Genomic DNA, 23,140 nt, shown 5'->3' with positions numbered 1-23,140 from the left:
CCCGAGAGGATGGGGAGCTCAGGGCATTCCCGAGGGAATGGAGGGCTCAGGGTATCCCGAGGGGATGGGGAGCTCAGGGCATTCCCGAGGGAATGGAGGGCTCAGGGTATCCCGAGGGGATGGGGAGCTCAGGGCATTCCCGAGGGAATGGAGGGCTCAGGGCACACCTGGCACAGGAGCTCCTGCCCGGTGTCCCCATGGCCCGGGCTGGGCTCCAGGGCTGCCACTGCCCCTGGGGGCTGGCACTGCCAGGGGCGCTTTAGAAAACCCCACAGCTCCCGCGGCGGGACCTGCCCCATCTCTGGAAGCCGGGCAGGGAATAGCCCAGGCCCCGGGAGGAGAAGCCGGAGCTGTAGGACCTCCCGCCATTGCCAAAGGAGCCCCCATAGCCCCCGAGGGAGCCCCCATAGCCAATGTCACCTCCATAACCCAGGGAACGGCCGTAGCCAAGGGAGCCCCCATATCCAAGGGAGTCCCCATAGCCCTGGGAGCCCCCATAGCCCCCACAGCTTCCCAGGCCAAAGGAGCCCCCATAGCCCCGGGAGCCCCCATATCCAAGGGAGCCCCCATAGCCCTGGGAGCCCTCATAGCCCTGGGAGCCCCCGTAGCCTGAGGAGCCCCCATAGCCCAGGGAACCTCCATAACCTCCAGAGCCAAAGGAGCCCCCATAGCCCCGGGAGCCCCCATAGCCCAGGGAGCCCCTGTAACCCCCATAACCTCCCAGCCCAAAGGAGCTCCCGTAGCCCTGGGAGCTCCGGGAACTGAAGGAACGCCCCAACCAGGCTGGGCCTGACGATGCCACAACGCTCTCCTGAGGGAAGGTGCTGAGGATGGGGCCTGGGATGGTCACCACCACCGGTGGGGGCTGGATCAGGGCTCTGGAGTCGGGGCACTGCTGCACACAGGGCTCGTTGACGCTCTCGGCGATGGGCTGAGGGCAGCTCACCCCACAGGACTCGCTGGAGCAGGACATTCTTCTGTGCTGGGAGGCTGCAACACACACCAGGAAACAGATTTCAGATCCTGAAATTTCCACCTGACTCTGCCTGTGCTTTCCAATGGAAATTTTGAGGGCTCAGAGTTCATTGCCTTCCAAATCTGACCTTTATCTGACCACAGAAATCACATTCTAGACTCTGCTGTCAGGATCCCTGAGACGTCACTCACAGATGAAGACATCTGGTGTAATCTCTGGTGATTCCTACACTAATTATACCGTGACAAGTCTCCTTTCATCTCTTTATAAATTTATTAAGAGCAGCTGAAATCTAGCAATGTATCTATAACAAGTTAAGAAGTTTCAGATACAAACCAGCAGTTTTTATTGTTTCATATTCCTTCCCAAGTAGCCCTCAGCTTCCAAACCAGAAAATTTACCCTTCTGGAAGAAATATTCCCACAAGGTGGGAATGATCACTCAAATACTTTTAAATTTTATAGTCACGCACTGGAACTAAAATGCCTGGGAAATGGTTATTCCAGGTGGCATGGTAAGAATTTACCTTTTATTCTCTAACAGCCTTCTGAGACCCACGGTTTTTTAATCTACCAATTCATAACATTAATGAATTGGATGGGAAAAAAGGATAGAGAAGGATAGAGGAGTTCAAATTGGACTTACCCTGTTCACCAAGGCGAATAACTCGGGAGATGTGGATGGAGAGGCTCCGAGTCGCGACAGCTTTTATACATTTCCCAAAGTGCTTACAGGGACAAAACACCCTCCGTGCCTCAGGTCCCACACAGCAGCAAAACAACCCTCACATGGAGGGATTTAATTCTGCTGGCTTTGCACTGCCACTCCCCACGCGCAAAAATGGGCGTGAGACGATGTCAGGACAGACTTGAGGGCATCGAGCTGGTGAATGATGAGATAGTAATCCCCATCATGAGCATTGGCTTTAGGTTCGATGAGTTCAAATTAATTAATTTATCTGTCTTTTTAAAACGGTGGTTTTTAAGTGAATCCTGTGAAAATCCACGGAAGCTGCACAAAAAGAGGGAAACAGGTATCAAAAAGAAAGAGAATATCAATTATCTCCAAATGCTTGAGAAACATGAGGGGGTTTAAGATCTGTTTGCAGCTCAAACACCACTAATTACTCGTGAATTCCAAGGTGGGTTCCATTGTGCCATTCCCTGCTGGCTTTGGAATGTCATGGAGGCAGGGACACTTTGAGGATGTTCCAGATCCTTCCAGGACGATGAGAGGCTTTATGAACACTCACTTGAAACTCGTATTTGGTGTGTTAGACACGAGCACAGAAATGTCAGCACCCAAAGCTTGGGCAGGAGCGCCGATTGAGAGATGTGTGAGCTGAGGGCTCTGTGTCATGAGGTGCAACTTCATGGACAAAACATTTCCAGGTGAGAGTCCAAGAGTAGAGATTTTAGAACACCAGTCTGACACCACTTTTTGCAGAACATCGATAGTTAAGCCTGAAAATTCAGGTAATTTGCAATCAGGTTCTTTTTTCTCTCCTAAAATTTAAGGCATTTCAGCAAAATGCTGCCTCATACATTAAGAAGGAGCTGCATTCAATAGTCCAGACCATGGACTTGTCATAATCACCCACAACACATTAATACTTAATAAAATAAAGAATTTCATATCAGGAGTGAAAATCAAATCATTGCCAGAATGGAAATTATTAATTAGAGGCTGATCAGGGAATCAAGAGGAGTGACATTGGTTGGCGTATTTTTAAATTATGCTGTTTCATAACAAGGGAGCTCCTAACTCAGAATAAATCCTCATAACTCCTGGCCCTCATTTAATAGGATAATAACAGAAATTGCAAGCACTGACTATTAATGAGTATTTGTGAGGCAGCTTAAAGTCATTATCCTCCAGGTACCTCTCATTATTATCAGCAAATCCTGATGACACTTCACAAGCAGAGCTATTTTACAATTTAGAAGTAATTTATTGCCTCTCTTTTGCAATATTGTAAAATTAGAAAACAATTGCAAGAGGAAAGAAAAGAAATAACTGCAGGATGTCCCAGACTCATCCTAATAAAATTTATTTTTATTTTAATACTACTTTATTAAATTCTCTCTTTTTCTATAGTGCTCGGTACTTTGGGGGTGGGGGAAAGACAATCATGATTTTTAATGTGTTTCTAACTGAACTTCTGGAAGTAGAGATTTCAAATTAAATAGTGACAAGTTTGGAATTACCTCCAGGCCAAGGCCTATTCTGGCTGTACCAATTTCTGCCTCTTTGGGGGCAACTTTTATAGATCCCTACTCAGCTACAAGGAGAATTTGTGTCCTCTCAGAGCCAAAATTTTAGGTCCGGTTGGGTGACCTTCACCTGGTGAAGGTGGGACCACAAAGGGCTTCACACCATGGAAGTACTTCCTTGACCATTAAAATGTCCCATTAAAATGGGACTAAAGCAGGACTGGCTTTAATCGATGTCTCCGTGGCCACCCTTCAGCTGCAAGTTCCTCAGAGCCCCTCAAGTTGCCCTCAGAGGGAGCTGATTGCCATCACCTGTTGCATCATACCCACACGAGTTTGGGAGGGACAGTGCTGAGGTGACAGAATCGAAGCACCCACTATCGCGTTGGTTTTGTAATAAATGAGGATGAGAGGCACAAAGGGTGGCTTTGAGGAGGATATAAAAGCTCAGATCACCCTCAGCCGTGCATCCACTGCTCTTGTTCCCATCCCTACAGCGAAGAAGGTAAGTGGTGTCACTCATCCTCATAAAATCTGAATTACTACATAAAGTCAATGAGTCTTTTTTTCTGTTCCTCTTGGCTTCTGTCTCGCTGGTCTCACACTTTTGAGTGAATCTTTGCCACAGGTTGCTACAGATTTATTTCATTTATCCATCACAGAATTTCTGCTCGTAAGGATGATCATGGTGAGAGGAAGGTTAAAAGTGGACTTGATACAAGAGTGAGATTTCTTTGACAGCATCTTTGAATTTATCTGTTTCCCTCTGATATTTCAAACACAGAGCCAATGCTTAATAATTTTAATTCATCTCTTCTCAGCCAATTTAGCTTAAAAGTCCTTTCTGGTGTGTGTTGCAGCCTCCCAGCACAGAAGAATGTCCTGCTCCAGTGAGTCCTGTGGGGTGAGCTGCCCTCAGCCCATCGCTGAGAGCGTCAACGAGCCCTGTGTGCAGCAGTGCCCCGACTCCAGAGCCCTGATCCAGCCCCCGCCAGTGGTGGTGACCATCCCGGGCCCCATCCTCAGCTCCTGCCCTCAGGAGAGCGTTGTGGCATCATCAGGCCCAGCCTGGTTGGGACATTCCTTCAGTTCCCGGAGCTCCCAGGGCTACGGGAGCTCCTTTGGGCTGGGAGGTTATGGGGGTTACGGGGGCTATTTGGGCTCCTCAGGCTATGGGGGCTCCTTTGTCTCTGGAGGTTATGGGGGCTCCCTGGGTAACTGGGGCTCCTTTGGGTGGGGACCTTATGGAGATTCCCAGGGTTATGGGGGCTCCTTTGGGTTGGGGGGGTCCCGTGGTTATAGAGGCTACTTTGGGTTAGGAGGTTATGGGGGCAATGGGGGTTATGGAAGCTCCCTTGGATATGGGGGCTCCCGGGGCTATGGGGGCTTCTCAGGCTACGGGGACTCCCAGGGCTATGAGGGCTCCCAGGGCTATGGGGGCTCCCTTGGATATGGGGGCTCCCGGGGCTATGGGGGCTCCTTTGGCCTGGGAAGCTGTGGGGGCTATGGGGGCTCCCAGGGCTATGGGGACTCCCTTGGATATGGGGGCTCCCTTGGCTACGGCCGTTCCCTGGGTTATGGAGGTGACATTGGCTATGGGGGCTCCCTCGGGGGCTATGGGGGCTCCTTTGGCAATGGCGGGAGGTCCTACAGCTCCGGCTTCTCCTCCCGGGGCCTGGGCTATTCCCTGCCCGGCTTCCAGAGATGGGGCAGGTCCCGCCGCGGGAGCTGTGGGGTTTTCTAAAGCGCCCCTGGCAGTGCCAGCCCCCAGGGGCAGTGGCAGCCCTGGAGCCCAGCCCGGGCCATGGGGACACCGGGCAGGAGCTCCTGTGCCAGGTGTGCCCTGAGCCCTCCATTCCCTCGGGAATGCCCTGAGCTCCCCATCCCCTCGGGATACCCTGAGCCCCCTATCCCCTCGGGAATGCCCTGAGCTCCCCATCCCCTCGGGAATGCCCTGAGCCCTCCATCCCCTCGGGAATGCCCTGAGCTCCCCATCCTCTCGGGATACCCTGAGCCCCCTATCCCCTCGGGAATGCCCTGAGCCCCCTATTCCCTCGGGAATGCCCTGAGCTCCCCATCCCCTCGGGATACCTTGAGCCCTCCATCCCCTTGCTGTATCCTGGTCCTGAGCGAGGCCCTGCTCCCAGAGCACGAGTCCTGCATCCCCTGCTGCCCCTGCGATTGCCTGGATTCCCTGTGCTCCACTGCTGCTCTTCTCTCTGACAATAAACCCCTGTTTGTGTTGCACAAAAGCCTCTCTGGTTTTCATTTGTTCTTTATTTTCCTCCGGGAGCAAAACTCCCCAGGGTGCTGAGGGAGCCTTATCAAAGGATCTGCCCTTGCTGCATGTCTTTAAAATGTGGAATGGGAGTTTAATTGTGGTACTCAACACGATGTTGAGGAATGTTTGTTTAGCAATTTAGCCGTCATTATCTTCCCCGAGGTTCTGAGTAATTGTTCTTGCTCTGAGGATTTCTGGTGGCACCCGAAAGGCCCCTCAATCACCACATCATTTAGCAAGCAATTAAAACATAATTGCAGCCTTTCTAAACTAGCAAGACAACAAAGGAAGAACCAGGCCTAAGTTTTTATTTTATTTGTTGGGTTTTAAATGTTCTGCCTGGGTTTGTTCAGCCTGAAGAGGAGAAGACTTGGGGTGACCTAATTTCACCTTCCAGTGTCTGAAGGAGCCGACCAGAAATGTGGGAAGAAACTGTTTCCAAAGCCCTGGAGTGACAGGACAAGGGGAAATGGGTTCAAATTAATGGAGAGGATGTTTAGATGGGATATTGGGAGCAAATTCCTCCCTGCTTTGTCTGTAAAGCAGCTTTAGCTTTCCCACCTCTTTCCCTCCCTTTTTTGTTAGCCAGGGGTGATTATTTCAAATTGTTCTTCCAGAAATGAGACAAAGGGAAAATATTCCCTACCAAAAAAAAAGGATATTATTCATTGCTTATATTTATCTGTGATTAAGTCCTCAGTAATTAGCGTGGTCTAACTTAAATGCAGATCTGCCTGGTACTCACAATTTATGCACAGGCAAATTTCTCCCAGAGAAGGCTCCAAAGAGGAAGAGCGAGAAGGAACATTGCAAACCACAAATTGTGATGCACCATCTATTTAATGAGCAAGAAGTGGAATTTAAAAAAAAATGTACAGCGTAAGAAAGCAGAAGGGTTGAATATGGATTAAAATTAATCACCCATTTCAAGGCAGTGCTTTACAGCTGGACACCCAGCAACAATCGAGTGACATTTTTCACCTCCCTGATACCACAGAAAGGCATCGAATCAGAAATGCCAAGCTCCTGCAGCCCCATGAGCTCAGGGCAAAGCTGCGGGGGGTCAGCAAGCGAGTGGGCACGGGCTCAGTCCTGCATCCGGATCGCGCTTTCCGTCTCCTGGTTGTTCCTTCCCGGCTGTCCCAAGGCTTCCTCAGGGCCCACAGCGGTTGGAGCGCCGGTAGGACCTCCCATAAAGGCCCCCCAGACCAGAATATCCCACGCTTCCGAGCCCTGAGGAGCTGCCCGAGTTGATGGGGACGCCCCCGGCACTCAGAGCATCCCCGACGGCCGCGGACGCCGAGGATCCCACGGCGGTGTTCTGAGGGAAGGAGCTGAGGATGGGCCCGGGCAGGGTGACCACCACAGGCGAGGGTTGGATCACGTAGGTGGAGTCCTGGCACTGCCGGACGCAGGGCTCGTTGCAGCTGTTGGCCAGCGGGGTGGGGCCGCAGGAGGTTGGGGCACAGAGGTCGTAGCAGGACATGGCTGTGGGGTGCGAGTCTGGAACACAGGGAAGAAGGGAATACAAGGAACAGCTTGTAATTAGTCACGTAATTAAGCTGCTACGGTGATGGAGAGCACAAAGGACTACGTGGAGAATGGAGTAAAGGGTTGGTGTTGGCTTGAAAGGAGATTTCAGTAAAGCCCAAACCTCTCCACACTACAAAGGGCAGCTCCACCTCCTCCTGAGCAGCTCTGAGAGCTCCTTTCCCACCACACTCCTCCCGCAGCTCTGAAATAAGTGGGGAAGTGAGGACCAGGCTGTCAGAAAAGCAGGGAAAAGCTCTGCCCCAAAAGAGAGAGAAAAAAAAACAATTCCTCAGCAAGTAAAAGTGAGGAGCAGAAATTTCACCGTGAGAGAGGTGAGGCCCCGGCACAGGTTGCTCTGAGCAAGGGAGTTCAGGGAATTTCCCTCTGGAGACACTCAGACCCTCCTGCCCTGGAGTCTCCCTCTCCGGAGTCGTTCCAAACCCACTTGGAGTCTTTCCTGGGTCACCTGCTCCGGCTGACCCCGGGGATGGACTGGGAGATCTCCAGAGGTCCCTTCCAACCCCAAATGTTTTGTGATTCCATTCTGAGAGCCGAAACCTCTGCAGGGATTCCCCACATCCAGCTGCTGAGCAATGCCCAGGCAGAGGTTGGAACCCCTTGGAACCAAAAGATTTGGGTGACGCAAATGCCAAACGAGGCTGAATCCGGGGTCAGAGCACGAACAACCTCCACCCCTTCACAGAATGTCCCTCCCTGGAGAAAAAGCTGCTTCGAGGCCTCCCCTACAATTTTAAAGGGCACAAACCTTGCACTGCTACAGACAAACAGTAGAAAAAGAAAATACAAGACCAACAACAATGCAGGACATGGAAAAGTAGGAAACAGATCAAGACTTACCCTTTTCTCCAAGGAGAATAAAGCAGGAGTGATTTTAGCTCCTCTGACCGGGCTGGTTTTATACCCTGGCCCGGAGAGCCCGAGGACCTGAGACACAAATTGTGCTTGTAGCCCATTACCAGGCAATTGCTAACGATTCCTCATATGCAAAATACACCCGGCAGGGGATTTACTTTTCCCCTCTGTTTGTGTTTCTTGCCTGGATTTCATTTCCTCCCTGTAATGTATGCATTCCTCTGGAGAGGTTTCTTTTATCCTCAAATCTTACAAGCCTGGTTAATTCCCGGTCAGAAGCTGAATCATCTGGGTTACTCAGGAAATTATTCTGCATCCTAAGGAACCATGACACAGATGAATAAAACCATCAGGAAAGATGCAGTGAACTTCCCTGTGAAATCCCTTTGCCTCTGCATGGAGGGCATAAGTTTTTGGCACATCTTGCTCTGAAAAGGGCAGAAAATTTCTGTTTCTGCCTCAGAATTTTGCCCAATTCCTCTCAAACAGAGGAAATAAAGGAAATAACTTTATTACTGAAAGCATTTAGAGCTGATCAAACTCCACCACTCTCAAAGGTATTGGGAAATGGATTATTTGAGGGAATAGATTTTATTTTCTTGACTCAGCAGAGAGGGTGAAAGAGGATCAGCAGCCTGATATATTCCTTTAATATCAAAGCACCCCACTTCCATGATGGAATCTGAGACACAATTTGGGAACTGAGTGTCCAAGTCCTTCATCTCAGGAGTCTCCAGGTTGGGTTTTCTCCCTCCATCAAACTCCAGGACAACAATTGAGGTCAAATGGAGGATGGCTGGGAATTTGAGGCTGCTCAGAGACACTCAAAGCCTTGCCCAAGCTCATCTTTGGGGTCATCAAAGACACCAAACCCTTTTACATCTGCCACTAAATTATTACTTTCCCCTGCTAGGCCTTGCACCATTATGCAAAATTGTTCCCCAAATTAATAGCAGTTACTTAGAGACGTTTGTAATGTTCTTGTTCCTTTTTTTCCTCTTTGAAAGCCAATCCTGGCTTTCACTTTGCACGTCTCAAAGAGCACCTCAGTGTGCAGCAATTCCAGTTCCTTTTCAAAGGCAATTTCCAGATTAAAAAGTAATTGCAGACAATGCAGGAGCAGACCGAAGGGCAGGGCTGAGCATTCCAGTCACTCCTCATGTTTAATCTCCCAGGCAGAGACAGGCAAATCAGCCCTGAACTGGGAGTATCTTCCCCAACATCTCCTGGGAAAGAAACCCTGCTTGGAGACTTTTGAAGAACAAAAGTGTTCCAAGTTCCCAAAACATTTCCCTCGACCACTCAGACATGCAAATGGGGAGTGAGCAGCAAATGGGCAGGGATGGACTCTTTGAACATGACCAGGGGTTCAAATGGGTGGCCAAGGTTCCTGATGGATGTCACGAACTTCCTCACCAGCTCCAGCTCTTCTAGCTTGCCCTTGAAATACAAATCAGAATTTGCACAATTCCAGCCATGAGTCACTTGATGTCCCCAGTTTGGGATGACCCCCACCAGTGACACGATGGATGGAAACTCTCCTGGCCTTTAAGCTTGACCAGACTTTCCCAATGTTCTCACTGCACACAGAAATGGTAAAGAATTGGTTGCCCAGAGCAGCTGTGGCTGCCCCATCTCTGGAAATGTCCAAGGCCAGGTTGGACGGGGCTTGGAGCACCCTGGGATAGTGGAAGGTGTCCCTGCCCGTGGTTTAGATGATTTTTAAGGCCCGTTCCCACCCAAACCATTCCCTGATTCTCTGACATTCCTTTACAACAATAACTAACTATTGACTCTAAGAGTGTAGTTTGAAAGCCAACTCATCAAAAACCACAGAGAAGATAAAAAGAGCCCCAATTCTACTTCCTAAGTCCCACTTGTCTGGCTGGCTCCATCTTCCCCTCCCTGGAGCCAAAAGCTTCAGGATGTTGCTCATTGGAATATTACAAGGAGCAGCGATCCAAAATCTCCTGGGCGCTTATCAAGGCTGAAGTTGCACACTCAGGACTCCAATTAAAACTCTCGCTGCCACGGCAGGGGCTGCTCCCAGGTGTGTGCCCAAAATGCCAGAGAGAAGAGCCAATTCCTAAACAAATCGGATTTTGACTCATCCCCACTTTGGAAGGTGGAGTTGGCATGATGGAGTCGGGAATATTTAATGGATGCAAACGGAGGAGATGAAAGCGGCCTCGTGGATCGTGGGTTTCATCCGTGGCCAGGATAAACCCCTAATAAACATAAACCAATTTCCCTGCTGGGAACCCGGCCAAATGCAAAGCAAACCAACAATTCCTGCAGGGACTGCTTAATAAAGGTGCAGGAATGGCTCAGATCCTCCAGGCAGCCCCAGAAAGCCATAAAAGCTCTCCAGAGCCTTCCTGCCTCTTCCCTACTCCCTGTAAACCCAGGAGATGCTGCAGCTCTGGCTTCAGCTTTTCAGAATTCGGTGTTGAAATGGATTTTCACTGACAGCAAATATTTCAGGGGACTGCGAAAACATCTCGTGGGTTTATTTTTATTTCTGTGGGACCAAGTTGTTCCAGCTCTTCAGAGAAAATTCTTCCCTGTGAAAAACATTCTGTCTAACACAAAAATCCCACTCATTTTCTGCAGCACTGAATATATCACTTTCTAATTGACTGCAAACCCAGCCACATTTCCCTTTTTTCCTTAGAATTGTGCTTTACTTGTTGCCACACCACATTTTAACCCAAAAAGAACATTTGTGACAGGAATGAAGGAGGGAAGTGACGCTTGGGGATTGTCTTTTATTTTGTTTTGTAAAGCTTGCTGCATATCAGATGCTCGTGATGTGATTTCCGAGTGCTTGGAGGAAACACCCCAAATTTGAGGGGAGTTTTTTTGCAATCTGGGAAGGAGTTTGGTTCAATTAATGAGAAGGGAATTGAAAGGGTAAAGGAAATTAATATTGTCATGAGGAATATCCACCTTAACATGTCCAAGGCACCTTCTCAGCAGTGCCTCAGTCACAACCCTTTGGAGCCATTGACTTTTTGGAATTCATCACCTTTGGTCAGGGAACAGCTTCGGCTGAGATGGCAAAAAATATTAAATTAAGCATTTAATCCAGACCAAGCTCCTCCTGTAATAGAACATCAAACTGCCAACTTTCCACTGTCTTTTGTTGTTTATTAAGGAAACCTCTTCCTTAAAATTAATAATTCTTTTGTTTACCTCCTTTAATTTCGTTCCACTAATGACTGCAGTCAGTACAACCTCATCAACATCTTTAATTACAGTTCAGCCTCAGTCTGGACAGGCAGACAAAGACTCCAAGCAAGACTTTTCAGAGATAACAGGAGTTTTATGGGCTGACAGGAGACTGAGTCATCCAGAGCCTTCAGGGGAAGCTTTCCAAACCTTCTTCCTTCAGGGAGCAAAGCTCTGGTGTCTAAACAGCACCTTGATCCCGGCACAGACAGTCCAGGAGGAGTAAAGCAGTGCCTGATAAAGCTCAGCTCTGCCAGACACAACCGCTTAAGAAAACACCCTAAGAAATGGTTAGAACTAAAAATTCTTTAAATTTCACTCCTTTCATCTCTTTATCCCAGACTTGTTTCCCATCTCCTGTCCCAGACTTGTTTCCCAGCCCAGCAAATTCCAAAGGCTCATTCCCCTGCAGGAGCACTTCCCATCCTTCTCTGCCTCCCCTCCCAGACTCACCAGGGGCTGAGCTCAGCTGCCTGGAGATGCTGCACCCAAACAGCTCCAGGCTGTGCCCAAAGGGCTGCCCCATTTGCTGCCTCTCCCTCCACTTTTTTCTTGAGGCATCTCAGCTGAGCTCCCAAGTATCACATCTTTAAATATTCCCTGTTTATGTCCCAGCAGGAGACACCCATTGCAGGTGAAGGTCGTCCCTTTCTACCTTTGGTAAGGGGTCTCAGGCTTGATTTTAAACATTTTCCACCACTGGACTCAGACTCATTCTCCTTTGAAGTTGGAATTAATTATTTGCGTCGTGTTTTCTGGAAGTGGGGACTTCCAAAGGCACTGGAAAAGGGGCTGGGAGAGCAAAGAAGGTCAGGCAGACTCGGGGTGTGATGCAGCACCAATTTAATGGGTTGAGGAAGGGAAGGAAGCAATGTGAAAGTCAGGAACACATTTCCATGGTCCAGTAAGGACAGAACCCACTCATCCCTCTCGCAGTGGCACACTCAGCAAGTGGAAATCTTCCTTCTTCATTGATGAATGACCTGTGCTAATCCAGCCATGCAGAACAATTGCTAACAATTAATATTTTGCCTATTATCAAATACAAAAACAAACAAAAAAGCAGGAAAAGACATTTGATCAGAAATATGAAGTAAAGCACAACGAAAGACAAGCAAAGGCCTGGTTTGGGGAGATGCCAAACTCCCACAGCTCCTTAAACTCCAGCCTGGGGGTGTCTCATGCGGCATCCAAAAACTGCAGCCGTGAGCTCAGTCCTGCTCCAGGGACGGGGTGGGATTCAGCATTCCTGGTCTTTTCCTCCCGCTTTCCCTCCCGCCTTAGCAGGGCCCGTAGAAGCCGCTGCGGGAGGGGTTGTAGCGCCGGTAGGGCCGGCTGTAGCCACTGCCCAGCCCGGGGTAGCCAAAGCCCCCAAGCCCCAAGGAGCTGCCCGAGGAGATGGGGACCCCCCCGGCACTCAGAGCGCTCCCGACGGCCGCGGACGCCGAGGATCCCACGGTGGTGTTCTGGGGGAAGGAGCTGAGGATGGGCCCAGGCAGGGTGACCACCACAGGCGAGGGCTGGATGACCACGGTGGAGTCCTGGCACTGCCGGACGCAGGGCTCGTTGCAGCTGTTGGCCAGCGGGGTGGGGCCGCAGGAGGTGGGGGCACAGAGGTCGTAGCAGGACATGGCTGTGGCCGGAGGGAATTCTGGAATACAGGAATATTCTGTACTGTGTTACACCCACATTTATCAGGAAAAGAGCAGCTTCCCAAGGATATGTTTAGGAGTTGATCAAGGAGCAAATTGAGAAGGAAACTGAATTTTCAATGCTCTTCATGTTCTGGCCTCAGGTGAATTCTCCACTTGGGCTGTGGTGGGATGCAGTCACAGGACTCTGAACAGGCCCAAGAATTCACTGCTGATATTTAAGTGCAGCTGCACAACCTTAAAACTTGCTTGGATCCCAAAACTGAACGAATAACCCTGAATGGCCAGCATGGCTAATTAATGATTTTTACAACTCGCTAACAACAGAAAACCCCCTCTTTGGAATAAAACCCCTTCTTCCCTCTGAGAAAAAACTGCCACAACAGGAGGGAGGGAAAACTACAAAATCAAGGCAAAAGCTGGTTATATAAAGAGAATAAATAGGTTCAAACTCACCTTATTCACAATGGCAAAGGAGGGAAGAGAAATGGCTGGGACAGCCTGGAGTTGGTCGGGTTTTTATACTGAGTTTTGAGTTGCCCAACAACTTGGGCCACTCTTTGTGCCAGACGTGATTTATGGGCCACGACTGATTACAGGTTTTTTTGCCTCAGTATTTGTGGTTTTTACTGCCTCACTTCCTTATCTTGTGGTTTGTCTATCTGACCACAAGGTGCTTTCATCTTAAAATATTCTGGGTCAGGTTCATTCCTGGGAACACTACAGTGATTAATTCAGCAGGATTTATTCAGCCTTCAAACCTCTTTGGGATCTGCTTGGTGTCATTACAGGAGATTAAGCCTCATTTGCATAATGCAGTCCCTTGTGCACTCCTCTGCAAGGTAAATCCTGGGGGAATTAATGGAGAATTGCAGATTTTGGAAGGCAAGCCATGAGTATTTGGAGGTCTGAGCTGCTTTTCACAGAATCCCGGGATCCCTGAGGTTGGAAAAGAGCTCCAGGATCATTGAGTCCAAGCTGTTCCCAATCCCAGCCTTGTCACCAGCCCAACATCAAGTCATTCCTTGGACACCTCCAGGCATGGAGAGGCTCTCTAGGGAAGGAAGAAGGAATTTTTCCACGGAAAGGGCAGACAGGCCTTGGAAGGGACTGCCCAGGGAGGTTTGGAGTCACCATCCCTGGAGGTGCCCCAGGAACGAGGAGACATCGAGGGTGACCAGGTGGGGATCAATCACAGGTTGGGATTGATGATCCTGGAGCTCTTTTCCAACCCCAAATCCATGAGCAATCCTGGATCCAGGCATTACCTCCGAGGTTCTTGCTCTCCTTGCACATCCACTCCTGAGACATGTAAATCACCCCTAAATTAGGGCTGGCTTTGTGGGGATCCCCTGGGAACAGAAACTTGTTTGGCTTGGGCAGAGCTTCCCGAGAACTTCAAAGTTTATCAGCAGCTTTATTCAAGTGCCACCATGCAAATGTCCCGTCCCTGGCACATTTCAGATGCCTGACCTAGATCTGAATTCTTGTATCTTATTTAATCATATGTTCTGAAGATTTGGGGGTGCAGGGCAGTGATTGGGCTGTGAAATTGATGGCATTGTTTCTATCTGCTGGAATTACAGCTGCTTTCTTTTAAATCAAGAAGAAAAGTTCAAGGTTTGGTTTGAGCCATCTCCTATTTCAAGGGGATTCTCAAAAATATTTCCTTGGCTGTTTTTGGCTGTGCATTCTTCAGTATTTCTCCATGTTGTAAGGAATTAGCAGCTGTTTTCAGAAATTATTTCCTCTCAAGGAAGTTAGCTGAGGAATTAATTTGCATAACACCATCCACAGTTTATTTTCATTATTTTATTTTCCTCAATTTTTTAAATTCTTCCTTCGTGCGAGATTTGCTTGATAACACAAAACACATTTAAAATCTGTCTGAGAATTTAAAAATATATCTGGCAACATTTTCAGAGCTGTTTGGAGCCTTTCTGGTAAATAATTGCAATAAATATTGTTCTAACTCCAGCCTTTATTTGATTGTACACTCAGAATGACTTAATGGCCTGATTTTGAGATGCATTAAAGTGAGTGAATTAAGAGTTCACAGATTTTTGCCATCAAGGCCGGACCTAAATATTCAGATTATAATTAAGACTTCTTGCATAATGTGAGAACATCCTCCTGAGAGACCTGTGAGTGACTGAACATCTGAAAAAAGAGATTTTTAATCAAAATGGAACTGGGAGGTTACTCACAGTCATCCCCGGGTAAAGTCTCCAGGCACAGAAGCGATCCCAAAATCCACAGAGAAGCAGAGAGAATTTCCCTGGCAAGAGTGGCATCTGCAATTCATTTTGAATTGTAATTAATTAGCTCATTATGAAGAATTAGTTCCTCAAAGGCTTGGAGCCTCTGTAAAATCCTTGCAACTCCCGAGTTCCCTTCTCTGCTGGGTTTTACTTTTGTCTCAACCCTAATTCTGGACTGAGCTCATGTGGACCTTCTGGAGCCATTTGAGGTTCCCACAATAATCTGGCCAGATTCTAGAACTGGACACAATTCCGGGTCGATGTCCCCAGAGCAGAGCCAAGGGGGAGAATCCCCTCTCTGGGTTCCTGGGATTGCCCTCACCTGGCTTTGGGACTTTGCCCTTGGGGTTGGCCCAGTCCGACCTCTCCAACCTGCCCAGATCACCCTGGATGGGGAATTGTTCAAACCTCAAGATGTTCCTGTGGTTTAAGGCGTTTCACTCAGCCCCTCTGGCCGTGTCTGTCTGGAATTTTGGGTTATCGAAGGCACCCCTTGTTCCTGGCTGGAATTTGCCACCCATCCCAGGCAGATGAAGCTGTGGACGTGTGATCTGAGATGGTTTTTGGGGTAGGCAGAGCCTGGGATTTCACCCCTCCTCAAACAGCCCCCCTGAAGGCACAGGGAGATCTGAAATCCTCCAGGTTCACACCTGACTGGAGCTCATTTAGTTGTTAATTTTATTCAAATTCTGTCACGAACTATGTCAAATCATTCAGGCTCGAGGTTTACTTTGGCATCTTCCTGTGGCAAATATACAATTTCTGTTACGACTTCTGGTTTTGTCCAGAAATAAATGTCACTCACTCCTGGATGGATTTACGACTTCTGGTTTTGTCCAGAAATAAATGTCACTCACTCCTGGATGGATCTGCAGAGGATTCCTGCAAGGAGCTGGGGTAGTGTGGAATTCCCGGCTGGAATTCTGCTGGGAACAGCAGAAAACAAGCCCAAAAATTAATTCACACTCGAGGGGAGAAATTATTTACTCACCAGAAGCTCTGCAAAACAACACACCCAGAACGGGAGGGTTTTGTTTCTTTTTCAGACCTGTTTGCGTGAGCTTTCAAATGCAGATTTTAATTATGTTTCAAATTGGATGAGTGCAATTAGCGCTGCCCTGGGTGTCAGCTCCACCTTCCTTGCAGACCAACGTTTGGTGCCACCAAGGCTGGTGGATGTGGGATTCTAATCCGTCCACTCGGAGCCAGGATTTGCCAGGAATATTCGGGATAAACCCTGTGCACAAGGCATTTTTCTTTTCCATGGTTTACCCCTCACCTGCCTTTTGCTGCAATCACATCCCAGGTCCCTGACTTTCTTTCCTTCACTCATTCCGGAAGGAAAAGATTGTGGCCGGCTTGTTCGGAGCTGCAAAGCCATGACTGACAGATTCCTGGAACACTTTTCCATCCCAGGAAAATGAGGAAGGATTTCAGGTGAAAATTCAGCCTGTCCTTGAACTCTGGAGATCATGGAATCATGGAAGGGTCATTAAAGATCATCTGGACCGTGGGCAGGTACACCTTCCACTATCCCAGTTTGCTCCAAGACCTCTCCAACCTGGCCTTGGGCACTGCCAGGGATGGGGAATCCATGGAATCACCTGTGCCAGGGCCTCACCGCCCTCACAGGGAAGAATTCCTCCCCAATATCCCATCTAAATGCCCTCCCTGTCATTCCAAACCCATCCCCCCTTGTCCTGTAACTCCCTGCCCTTGCCCTCCCTCTCCATGTTTTTTCCAGGACCCTCAGGTCCTGGAAGGTCACAATTAGGCCACCCCAAAGCTTCTCTTCTCTAGGCTGAATTCCTGCAACCTCTGCTGCCCCCTTTCACTGTATAAAACAGAGGAACAATAAGAAAATTTTGCGGAAAATGAGCTTTTTGCTAAAAGTTTTCCAAGTTTTTCCAATAAACAGCAGGAGACTTGGAGTGTGATGCAACTTTGGGACTTTAATGAGAGCAAAACAGCAGAATAAAAAAGTACAAAGTGTAAGTAAATATTTCTAGGATTCAACAAGAACTCTTACGGCTTTTCATCCTGGGATTCTTCTCTCGGAGCTGCCGTGGACTGAGACAACAAAGCGACAGGAAATAAAAATACTTCATCAGAAATATGAAATATCAAAGAATAAGACAAGCAAAGGCCTGGATTGAGGAGCTCCCACAGCTCAGGCGGAGCTGTGGCCGTCTCCCATCACATCTGGAGCAGAAGCTCAGTCCTGCATCGGGTCATGCTCCAGCATTCCGGGCTGCTTTATCCCGCTTTTCCCTTAGCACGGCTCCCCCAAGCGCGAGCTGTAGCGGCGGGAGGGCCGGCTGTACCCAAAGCCCCCAAATCCCGAGGAACTCCCCGAGTTGATGGGGACGCCCTCGGAGTTGAGGGTGCTCCCGATGGCCGCGGACGCCGAGGATCCCACGGCGGTGTTCTGGGGGAAGGAGCTGAGGATGGGCCCGGGCAGGGTGACCACCACGGGCGGGGGTTGGATCACGTAGGTGGAGTCCTGGCACTGCCGGACGCAGGGCTCGTTGCAGCTGTTGGCCAGCGGGGTGGGGCCGCAGGAGGTGGGACAACACAAATCGTAGGAGGACATTTCTTGGGATGGAAGGCGGTCTGGAACGCAGGGAAGAAATCAAACCCGATTTCAAAGCTGGAGCAATTTTCTAGAATTCATCCAGGAGGGTGAGAGAGAGCCAAGCACACACAGAAGGTGGGGGGAGAGGTCGTCACTCATCAGGTCAAACCCCCCACCATCCCCTGCTGGCCATGAAAAGCCTTGATTTGGGGCTGGATGTGGATTATTGCCGGCATTCTCCTTCCCTCTGCTCCCCCTGAGCATCCTTTCCCAGGATTTGGGCTTTGTTTCCCCCTGGACAAGGCATTAAACTCATTTTTGCCCTTTTTTACTGCCTCCAGGAGCAGTGATTAAACATTCCCTGCCTCCCTGCAGACTCTTGAGCGCTTGCAGGGTCCCAGGAAGCTTAAACCTGACCCAAATCCTCCTCTTTTGGGAAAGGATTGTTTATATCCCTCCAAACTAAGAGGCAGGCAGGATGCTGATCCAGGTTTTCCTGCTGCCAGCTTCCTCCAGGGTCAGTTTTAAGCCACCCCAGCTGGAAAAGGGGCTGGTGACACCCTGCCCTCCCAGGAACTGGAGTGTTTGGAGGCTGGAAAAGGATGCTTGGAGTATTTATTTAGGATTTCTATTCAGAGCAGCTGCTGATTGCCATAAAACTGGGCTTTTAAATCCATCACCAGCCTGGAAATCCAGGTGGGTTTGAGTTCCTGGAGCAGATGTTGCTGCAGGATAAAGCTGCTTGTTTGGAGAGACAACATTCCCAGCACCCTCCCTGTCCTGTCACCCTCTGCTTCACGGGTAAATAAAGCCTTTCTTTTTGGTAGAAAGAAACCTTTCTAATTTCCCTTCGAGGTAAAAAAAAAAAACCAACAAAAACCAACCTAGAAATATTTATAAAGGACTAAGAACACCCAACAGCAAAAAAATACAATAAAAGCAGCCATCAAAGTGGCACTTTAGCATTTAAAAAGGCACCAGGGAAGTTCAGACTCACCTGTTCCCGGGGTGAACGAGGCAGGAGAAGTGGATGGAAAAGGCTTCTGTCCTATAGGCTTTTATACCGTGATCCCGAGCCATCTCCTATGCATGGAATTCCTTAATGATCCATCCTTTTGCATGCAAAAATCCCCCCCAAACTGATCGGCTCCTGTTGTTGTTTGTTTCGAAATCTCCCCTTGGGATTGCTCCCTTTTCCTGCTCCCCTTATTACATTCCCATTCCGAAGCTTTCATCTTCATTCCTGTGCTCCCAATTAATTGCTTGGGAGGCTGTGGCGACTCGGGTAAAGGGCAGCATTAATTAAGTCGAGTCCTGAGGCCAGCGGACGTTTTAGGGTTGGTTTTAGTCATTAAGACACTGCTTCAGGGGCGTGTTGTGATGTTTAGCCCTCATTCAAGACTTCACTCCTTTAGGTGAATAATCCCTTTCTTTTTCTGAGGTGGAGCCTCAGTGTTTCGTTCCAAGCTTTACCACAAGATGCAGAGTGGATATTCCCAAATTTCCCACTTCCCACACAAACACACGGCTGAGAGGAGCAGCATTTTTCCCTGAGGACTGCAAAGCTGGAAGAAAATGAAACCCAGAATTGCTGAGCAACAAAACACGTTCTGAAATTGCTTGGGCCAAGCCACAGCTCTCCCACTTTTTATGGACTCAGCCATTCCAAGCACCCACAAACATGCATTTCTTTACCCAAACACGAATTTTAATATCATTTCCATGCCTGAGTCACCACCACTCCTGCCCGAAATCCCGGGAAGTCGCCAGGATGTGCAGGCAATTTTCACAACAAATTAAATGTGAAGGTGGATGTTTGAGATTAATTCAAATTTTGGGGTTTAGAGGCTGTATTGTGTCTGAACCAAACGACAGCGTCAGGAGAATCTGCACCCGGCTCTTCATCCCATTTATCATGGCTTGATTTGTCCCTGCTGGAAAATCCTGCACGGAAAGGATGCAAAAAGCTGGGATCGGGAGCACTCAGCAAAAGATAGGAATTAACTCCAAACGAAGAGGCTTTGTACAAAGACTGGGCTCGGCCTTCAGAGGAACAAAGGACTTCAAAGTTCCCAGCACTTCTCGCTAATGGCTCAAATATGCAAAGTTTTGGCTCCCCGAGGTTCAAGGGATGCGAGATCTCAGCGCCCACATCCCCTGGGTAAGGACTTCAATCAAAGTGTGTGAGTCAGGAGCACTCAAAGGACTTCACCTAAGTCAAGGTAAACGCCTTCAGAAACTTTAATTATTTTGTTAAACCTTTCTGTAATTTATCTTTAGAAAAAAATAAGCCCAAATCTTCATGTCTTCTAAAACCCTTTAACTCTCCACGAGGAAATTCTCTTCTTTTCTATTAGAGTCCTTTCTACAAAAGGTTTTTCTCTAAAAGGAGAGTCTGTCTCCTCCCTTTCCTCAAAATCTCTACGATCCAACATCCTGTAATCTTTTTAGATATTTTAAAAAATTCATTCCTTCTAGTAGGAATCACTCCCAAGAAAAATTCACGTGTCCCTTTCATCCGTAAAACTGAGATAAGCCAGGAATGCTTCCTCCTCCTCATCCTTCCCTCCAGGCACAGAAACTGCTGCTCTTGGAGGGGAGATCACATTTTGGAAAAAGCCTCATTAGTAGCCTGGCAATGATACTCTGCCAGTTCTGTAATTAACACCCGGAGTTCATCCAAGAACTTGGGAGCCTTTGGAGGGGGAACCAGGACACACCAACTCCCGTTCATGGATCGGCAATGGAGTTGCACCCTCTCCACCCTCAATTAAAATCTCTGTGTGACAACACGGAGCTCCCAGGACAGGAGAGGCACCAAAGAGTTGACAAATTACTGCATGAATTGAAATTTGTAGCCTTGTGTTGACTCCGGAGTCCTGGGTGTGATGGAACAAAGGATTGAAATGAACCCCAGGTCCTGGAGATGAAAGAAGCTTTGAGGGAGGTTTTTCATCTGATGCCAGGCTGGTACATAAACCATGAGCAATTTAACTCCTGGGAGCAATTTAACTCCTGGGGACAACATGCTGCAGACATTATTTATATAACTGGAGTTATTGGAATGACCCAAACCTTCCCAACATGAGAATTTCTACATTTTTTCCTCAAAATCGACTGGTTTAGTGCCTTCAGAGGCTGTGGCAAATCTAAATCATATCCTGCACGTGCTCTGAGCTCTCCACACTCCAGGCTGAACATTCCCAACATTCCCAACTCCCTCAGACTATTGATGATCTACTCAGTGATAAATTTCACCCTGAGAAAGTTTCAAAGGAAAACAGGAGGGGAAGGAAAAAACCAGCAGGAGACTGGAGTTACAATAAAAGCATCACTTTATTAATCCCAACGAGAGGATTAAAGCCCTGCAAAGCACCAGGGGTCAGTGTGGGGGGAAAGGCTCGGTTCAGGGGGACGTGTTCCACAGGCAGAGCTCTTCTTCCAATGCACCCTGAGAAGCAAGCCCCACCTACTTCCTAAATTTAAACTTTTATACCCGGTAGTACCAAATACACCGAGCAGCAGAGCTACAAAATGGATTAGAAACATAAAGGAGTAAACCAGGAGTAGTGGCCTCATTCCAGGGGCTGACTGACTCCGTTCAGGTGGAGCTGCAGGGATCTGACATCGCTTTTGCAAATCCTGAGCTCAGTCGTGCTCCAGGGACGGGGTGGGATTCAGCATTCCTGGTCTTTTTCTCCCGCTTTCCCTCCCGCCTTAGCAGGGCCCGTAGAAGCCGCTGCGGGAGGGGTTGTAGCGCCGGTAGGGCCGGCTGTAGCCACTGCCCAGCCCGGGGTAGCCAAAGCCCCCAAGCCCCAAGGAGCTGCCCGAGGAGATGGGGACCCCCCCGGCACTCAGAGCGCTCCCGACGGCCGCGGACGCTGAGGATCCCACAGTGGTGTTCTGGGGGAAGGAGCTGAGGATGGGCCCAGGCAGGGTGACCACCACGGGCGAGGGCTGGATGACCACGGTGGAGTCCTGGCACTGCCGGACGCAGGGCTCATTGCAGCTGTTGGCCAGCGGGGTGGGGCCGCAGGAGGTGGAGGGACATCGGTCGTAGCAGGACATGGCTCGGGATGAGGTCTGGAATACAGGACCACACCTGAGTGCGAGGTGGGAGTCGTGTTGCACCTACATTTACTCAGTTGAGTTATCAGGACAACAACTTTCTAAGGAGCCTTTAAGGAGCTGAACCAGGAGCTGAGAAGGAAACCAAACCCTTAAATATGTTACAAGGAGACAGAGGCTGAAGCATCCTCTGTGCTGTCGCGGATCCAGGGAAGAGCTGGCAGCAGAACAAAAGAAACAAACCTGTATCATTAATTTAATTGTAGGATTTCGATTGCATGTCTGGAGAGATCCAGCTCCGTGCACCCAGAGCGTTGTAGGAGCAGCAATTAGGAGTAAAACCCAACCACAAATGTACCTGTGGAGAGAGTTCCATGGGCAGCTGGAAAAATGAAAGGGAGACTTCATTTCAAGGCTCCAACTTTGCCTACAAAGAGGTACAAATTTCAATGTCATTAAGCAGCCTTGAAGAGGAGGTCTTTGAAATCTTTCCCAGACAACTCGTCCACGGATGTGAGAAAAGGCAGGAATCCCCTGCACGCTCCCTGGGTCTGGTCCCACCACGGCAATGAAAACAAAATTCTGATTCCTACACCCGTCACAGTCTGGTGGGTGCTCAGCTCTGCTCTGGTTTTCCCCTTCTTTCCCTTTATCCCCACAATCCCTCATCCCATTTCTCAACATTCCAGGAGATGTCATTGCATTCTGGAACAAAATTTCCGCACTTGGTGACCCAGCTGGCATTCCAGGATGGAAAAGACCCTCAAAGATATAAAATGCTGCTGAAAATATAACTGAGCTCCTGGATTTTCTGTTTTAATAAATAGTTGGAGTTGAAAGGGACCTTTAAAGACCCCAGAGTTCCAACCCCTTGCGCCATCGTTCCACTCATTCAATTTGTTAATCTTTATTATTTCCAATATTTTCTACACCACTTAACTTGTCTGAAATCCCACGTTTGAATAAATTTCTATCACCAATTCAAGGATCTCTATAACCAAGTCAGGACTCCTGAAATTCCACAATTCCAACAGCAAACCCCAACTTCTTAAACAGAAAAAATCTCCCCCCAACGAATCCAGCAACCAGCAGAACACTGTGGGGGAAAAGCCAGATTATTAAAAGGCAAGAACTCAGCAAACAGAGAAAGAGAAGTGGATTTGAACTAACCTTGCTCACAAAAGAGGAAAGAGGGAAGAGAAGTGGTGGGAAGGAGTTGGGTCGAGTTGGTTTTTATACTTCAGCCCTGATGGCCTGGGGACCACAGACAGCCTTTGTAGCTGGAATTAATTCCCAGCGAGTATGTCCTGAATGTCAAATGTTCCACCTGATTAAATGTCTTTTCCTGGGTGCTTATTTACCTTGTTTTTATTTCCTTATCTTCTGACAGACAGATTCCGTCCCGCAGGTTTCTCTCATCTCGGGAATTAGGGACCAAATTTATTTCAGGGCCACCTTTCAGTCACAACAAAACCTA

At 48.7% G+C, this 23,140-nt stretch overlaps 6 protein-coding genes and 1 long non-coding RNA gene across 9 annotated transcripts; 2 read left to right on the top strand and 5 right to left on the bottom strand.

Moving 5' to 3' along the window:
• Positions 1 to 33: 33 nt before the first annotated feature.
• LOC125318249 (scale keratin-like) lies at positions 34 to 1,728 on the bottom strand. The gene is made up of 2 exons (XM_048288839.1): positions 1,622 to 1,728; positions 34 to 990 (listed from the first exon to the last, which is right to left on the bottom strand). The coding sequence occupies exon 2, from the start codon at positions 971 to 973 to the stop codon at positions 260 to 262; it is 714 nt and encodes a 237-aa protein (XP_048144796.1). The 5' UTR covers positions 974 to 990; positions 1,622 to 1,728; the 3' UTR covers positions 34 to 259.
• Positions 1,729 to 3,603: 1,875 nt separating this feature from the next.
• On the top strand, positions 3,604 to 5,436 carry LOC125318244 (scale keratin-like). Its single transcript, XM_048288830.1, has 2 exons — positions 3,604 to 3,694; positions 4,050 to 5,436. Exon 2 carries the CDS (start codon positions 4,067 to 4,069, stop codon positions 4,931 to 4,933), a length of 867 nt encoding a protein of 288 aa, XP_048144787.1. The 5' UTR covers positions 3,604 to 3,694; positions 4,050 to 4,066; the 3' UTR covers positions 4,934 to 5,436.
• An 855-nt stretch (positions 5,437 to 6,291) lies between these two features.
• On the bottom strand, positions 6,292 to 7,958 carry LOC125318311 (feather beta keratin-like). The gene is made up of 2 exons (XM_048288910.1): positions 7,862 to 7,958; positions 6,292 to 6,973 (listed from the first exon to the last, which is right to left on the bottom strand). The coding sequence occupies exon 2, from the start codon at positions 6,954 to 6,956 to the stop codon at positions 6,624 to 6,626; it is 333 nt and encodes a 110-aa protein (XP_048144867.1). The 5' UTR covers positions 6,957 to 6,973; positions 7,862 to 7,958; the 3' UTR covers positions 6,292 to 6,623.
• A 3,975-nt stretch (positions 7,959 to 11,933) lies between these two features.
• Positions 11,934 to 13,274, bottom strand: LOC125318310 (feather keratin 4). The gene is made up of 2 exons (XM_048288909.1): positions 13,216 to 13,274; positions 11,934 to 12,758 (listed from the first exon to the last, which is right to left on the bottom strand). The coding sequence occupies exon 2, from the start codon at positions 12,736 to 12,738 to the stop codon at positions 12,388 to 12,390; it is 351 nt and encodes a 116-aa protein (XP_048144866.1). The 5' UTR covers positions 12,739 to 12,758; positions 13,216 to 13,274; the 3' UTR covers positions 11,934 to 12,387.
• A 3,678-nt stretch (positions 13,275 to 16,952) lies between these two features.
• Positions 16,953 to 18,859, bottom strand: LOC125318315 (feather keratin 1-like). The gene is made up of 2 exons (XM_048288913.1): positions 18,593 to 18,859; positions 16,953 to 17,633 (listed from the first exon to the last, which is right to left on the bottom strand). The coding sequence occupies exon 2, from the start codon at positions 17,611 to 17,613 to the stop codon at positions 17,293 to 17,295; it is 321 nt and encodes a 106-aa protein (XP_048144870.1). The 5' UTR covers positions 17,614 to 17,633; positions 18,593 to 18,859; the 3' UTR covers positions 16,953 to 17,292.
• LOC125318331 lies at positions 17,508 to 23,019 on the top strand. The gene is made up of 2 exons (XR_007200323.1): positions 17,508 to 17,584; positions 21,635 to 23,019. It is a non-coding gene; the product is annotated as an uncharacterized LOC125318331 (long non-coding RNA).
• Positions 20,913 to 22,894, bottom strand: LOC125318276 (feather keratin 1-like). Of its 3 annotated transcripts, none has more exons than XM_048288874.1 (2): positions 22,834 to 22,894; positions 20,913 to 21,678 (listed from the first exon to the last, which is right to left on the bottom strand). In XM_048288874.1, exon 2 carries the CDS (start codon positions 21,661 to 21,663, stop codon positions 21,313 to 21,315), a length of 351 nt encoding a protein of 116 aa, XP_048144831.1. In that variant the 5' UTR covers positions 21,664 to 21,678; positions 22,834 to 22,894; the 3' UTR covers positions 20,913 to 21,312. The 3 variants fall into 3 exon arrangements, with proteins under 3 accessions (XP_048144831.1, XP_048144829.1, XP_048144830.1); XM_048288872.1 differs by lacking the exon at positions 22,834 to 22,894 and adding an exon at positions 22,022 to 22,054; XM_048288873.1 differs by lacking the exon at positions 22,834 to 22,894 and adding an exon at positions 21,907 to 21,991.
• Positions 23,020 to 23,140: the final 121 nt, after the last annotated feature.

The sequence above is a fragment of the Corvus hawaiiensis genome, chromosome 29, assembly GCF_020740725.1.
Source record: "Corvus hawaiiensis isolate bCorHaw1 chromosome 29, bCorHaw1.pri.cur, whole genome shotgun sequence".
NCBI lineage: Eukaryota > Metazoa > Chordata > Aves > Passeriformes > Corvidae > Corvus > Corvus hawaiiensis.
Note: the sequence above shows the minus strand (reverse complement) of the source record. Positions and strands in the feature narration are given on the sequence as shown.

Coding starts and splice junctions, on each gene's coding strand:
- LOC125318249 (XM_048288839.1), bottom strand. CDS start 973: ATGTCCTGCTCCAGCGAGTCCTGTGGGGTGAGCTGCCCTCAGCCCATC.
- LOC125318244 (XM_048288830.1), top strand. CDS start 4,067: ATGTCCTGCTCCAGTGAGTCCTGTGGGGTGAGCTGCCCTCAGCCCATC.
- LOC125318311 (XM_048288910.1), bottom strand. CDS start 6,956: ATGTCCTGCTACGACCTCTGTGCCCCAACCTCCTGCGGCCCCACCCCG.
- LOC125318310 (XM_048288909.1), bottom strand. CDS start 12,738: ATGTCCTGCTACGACCTCTGTGCCCCCACCTCCTGCGGCCCCACCCCG.
- LOC125318315 (XM_048288913.1), bottom strand. CDS start 17,613: ATGTCCTCCTACGATTTGTGTTGTCCCACCTCCTGCGGCCCCACCCCG.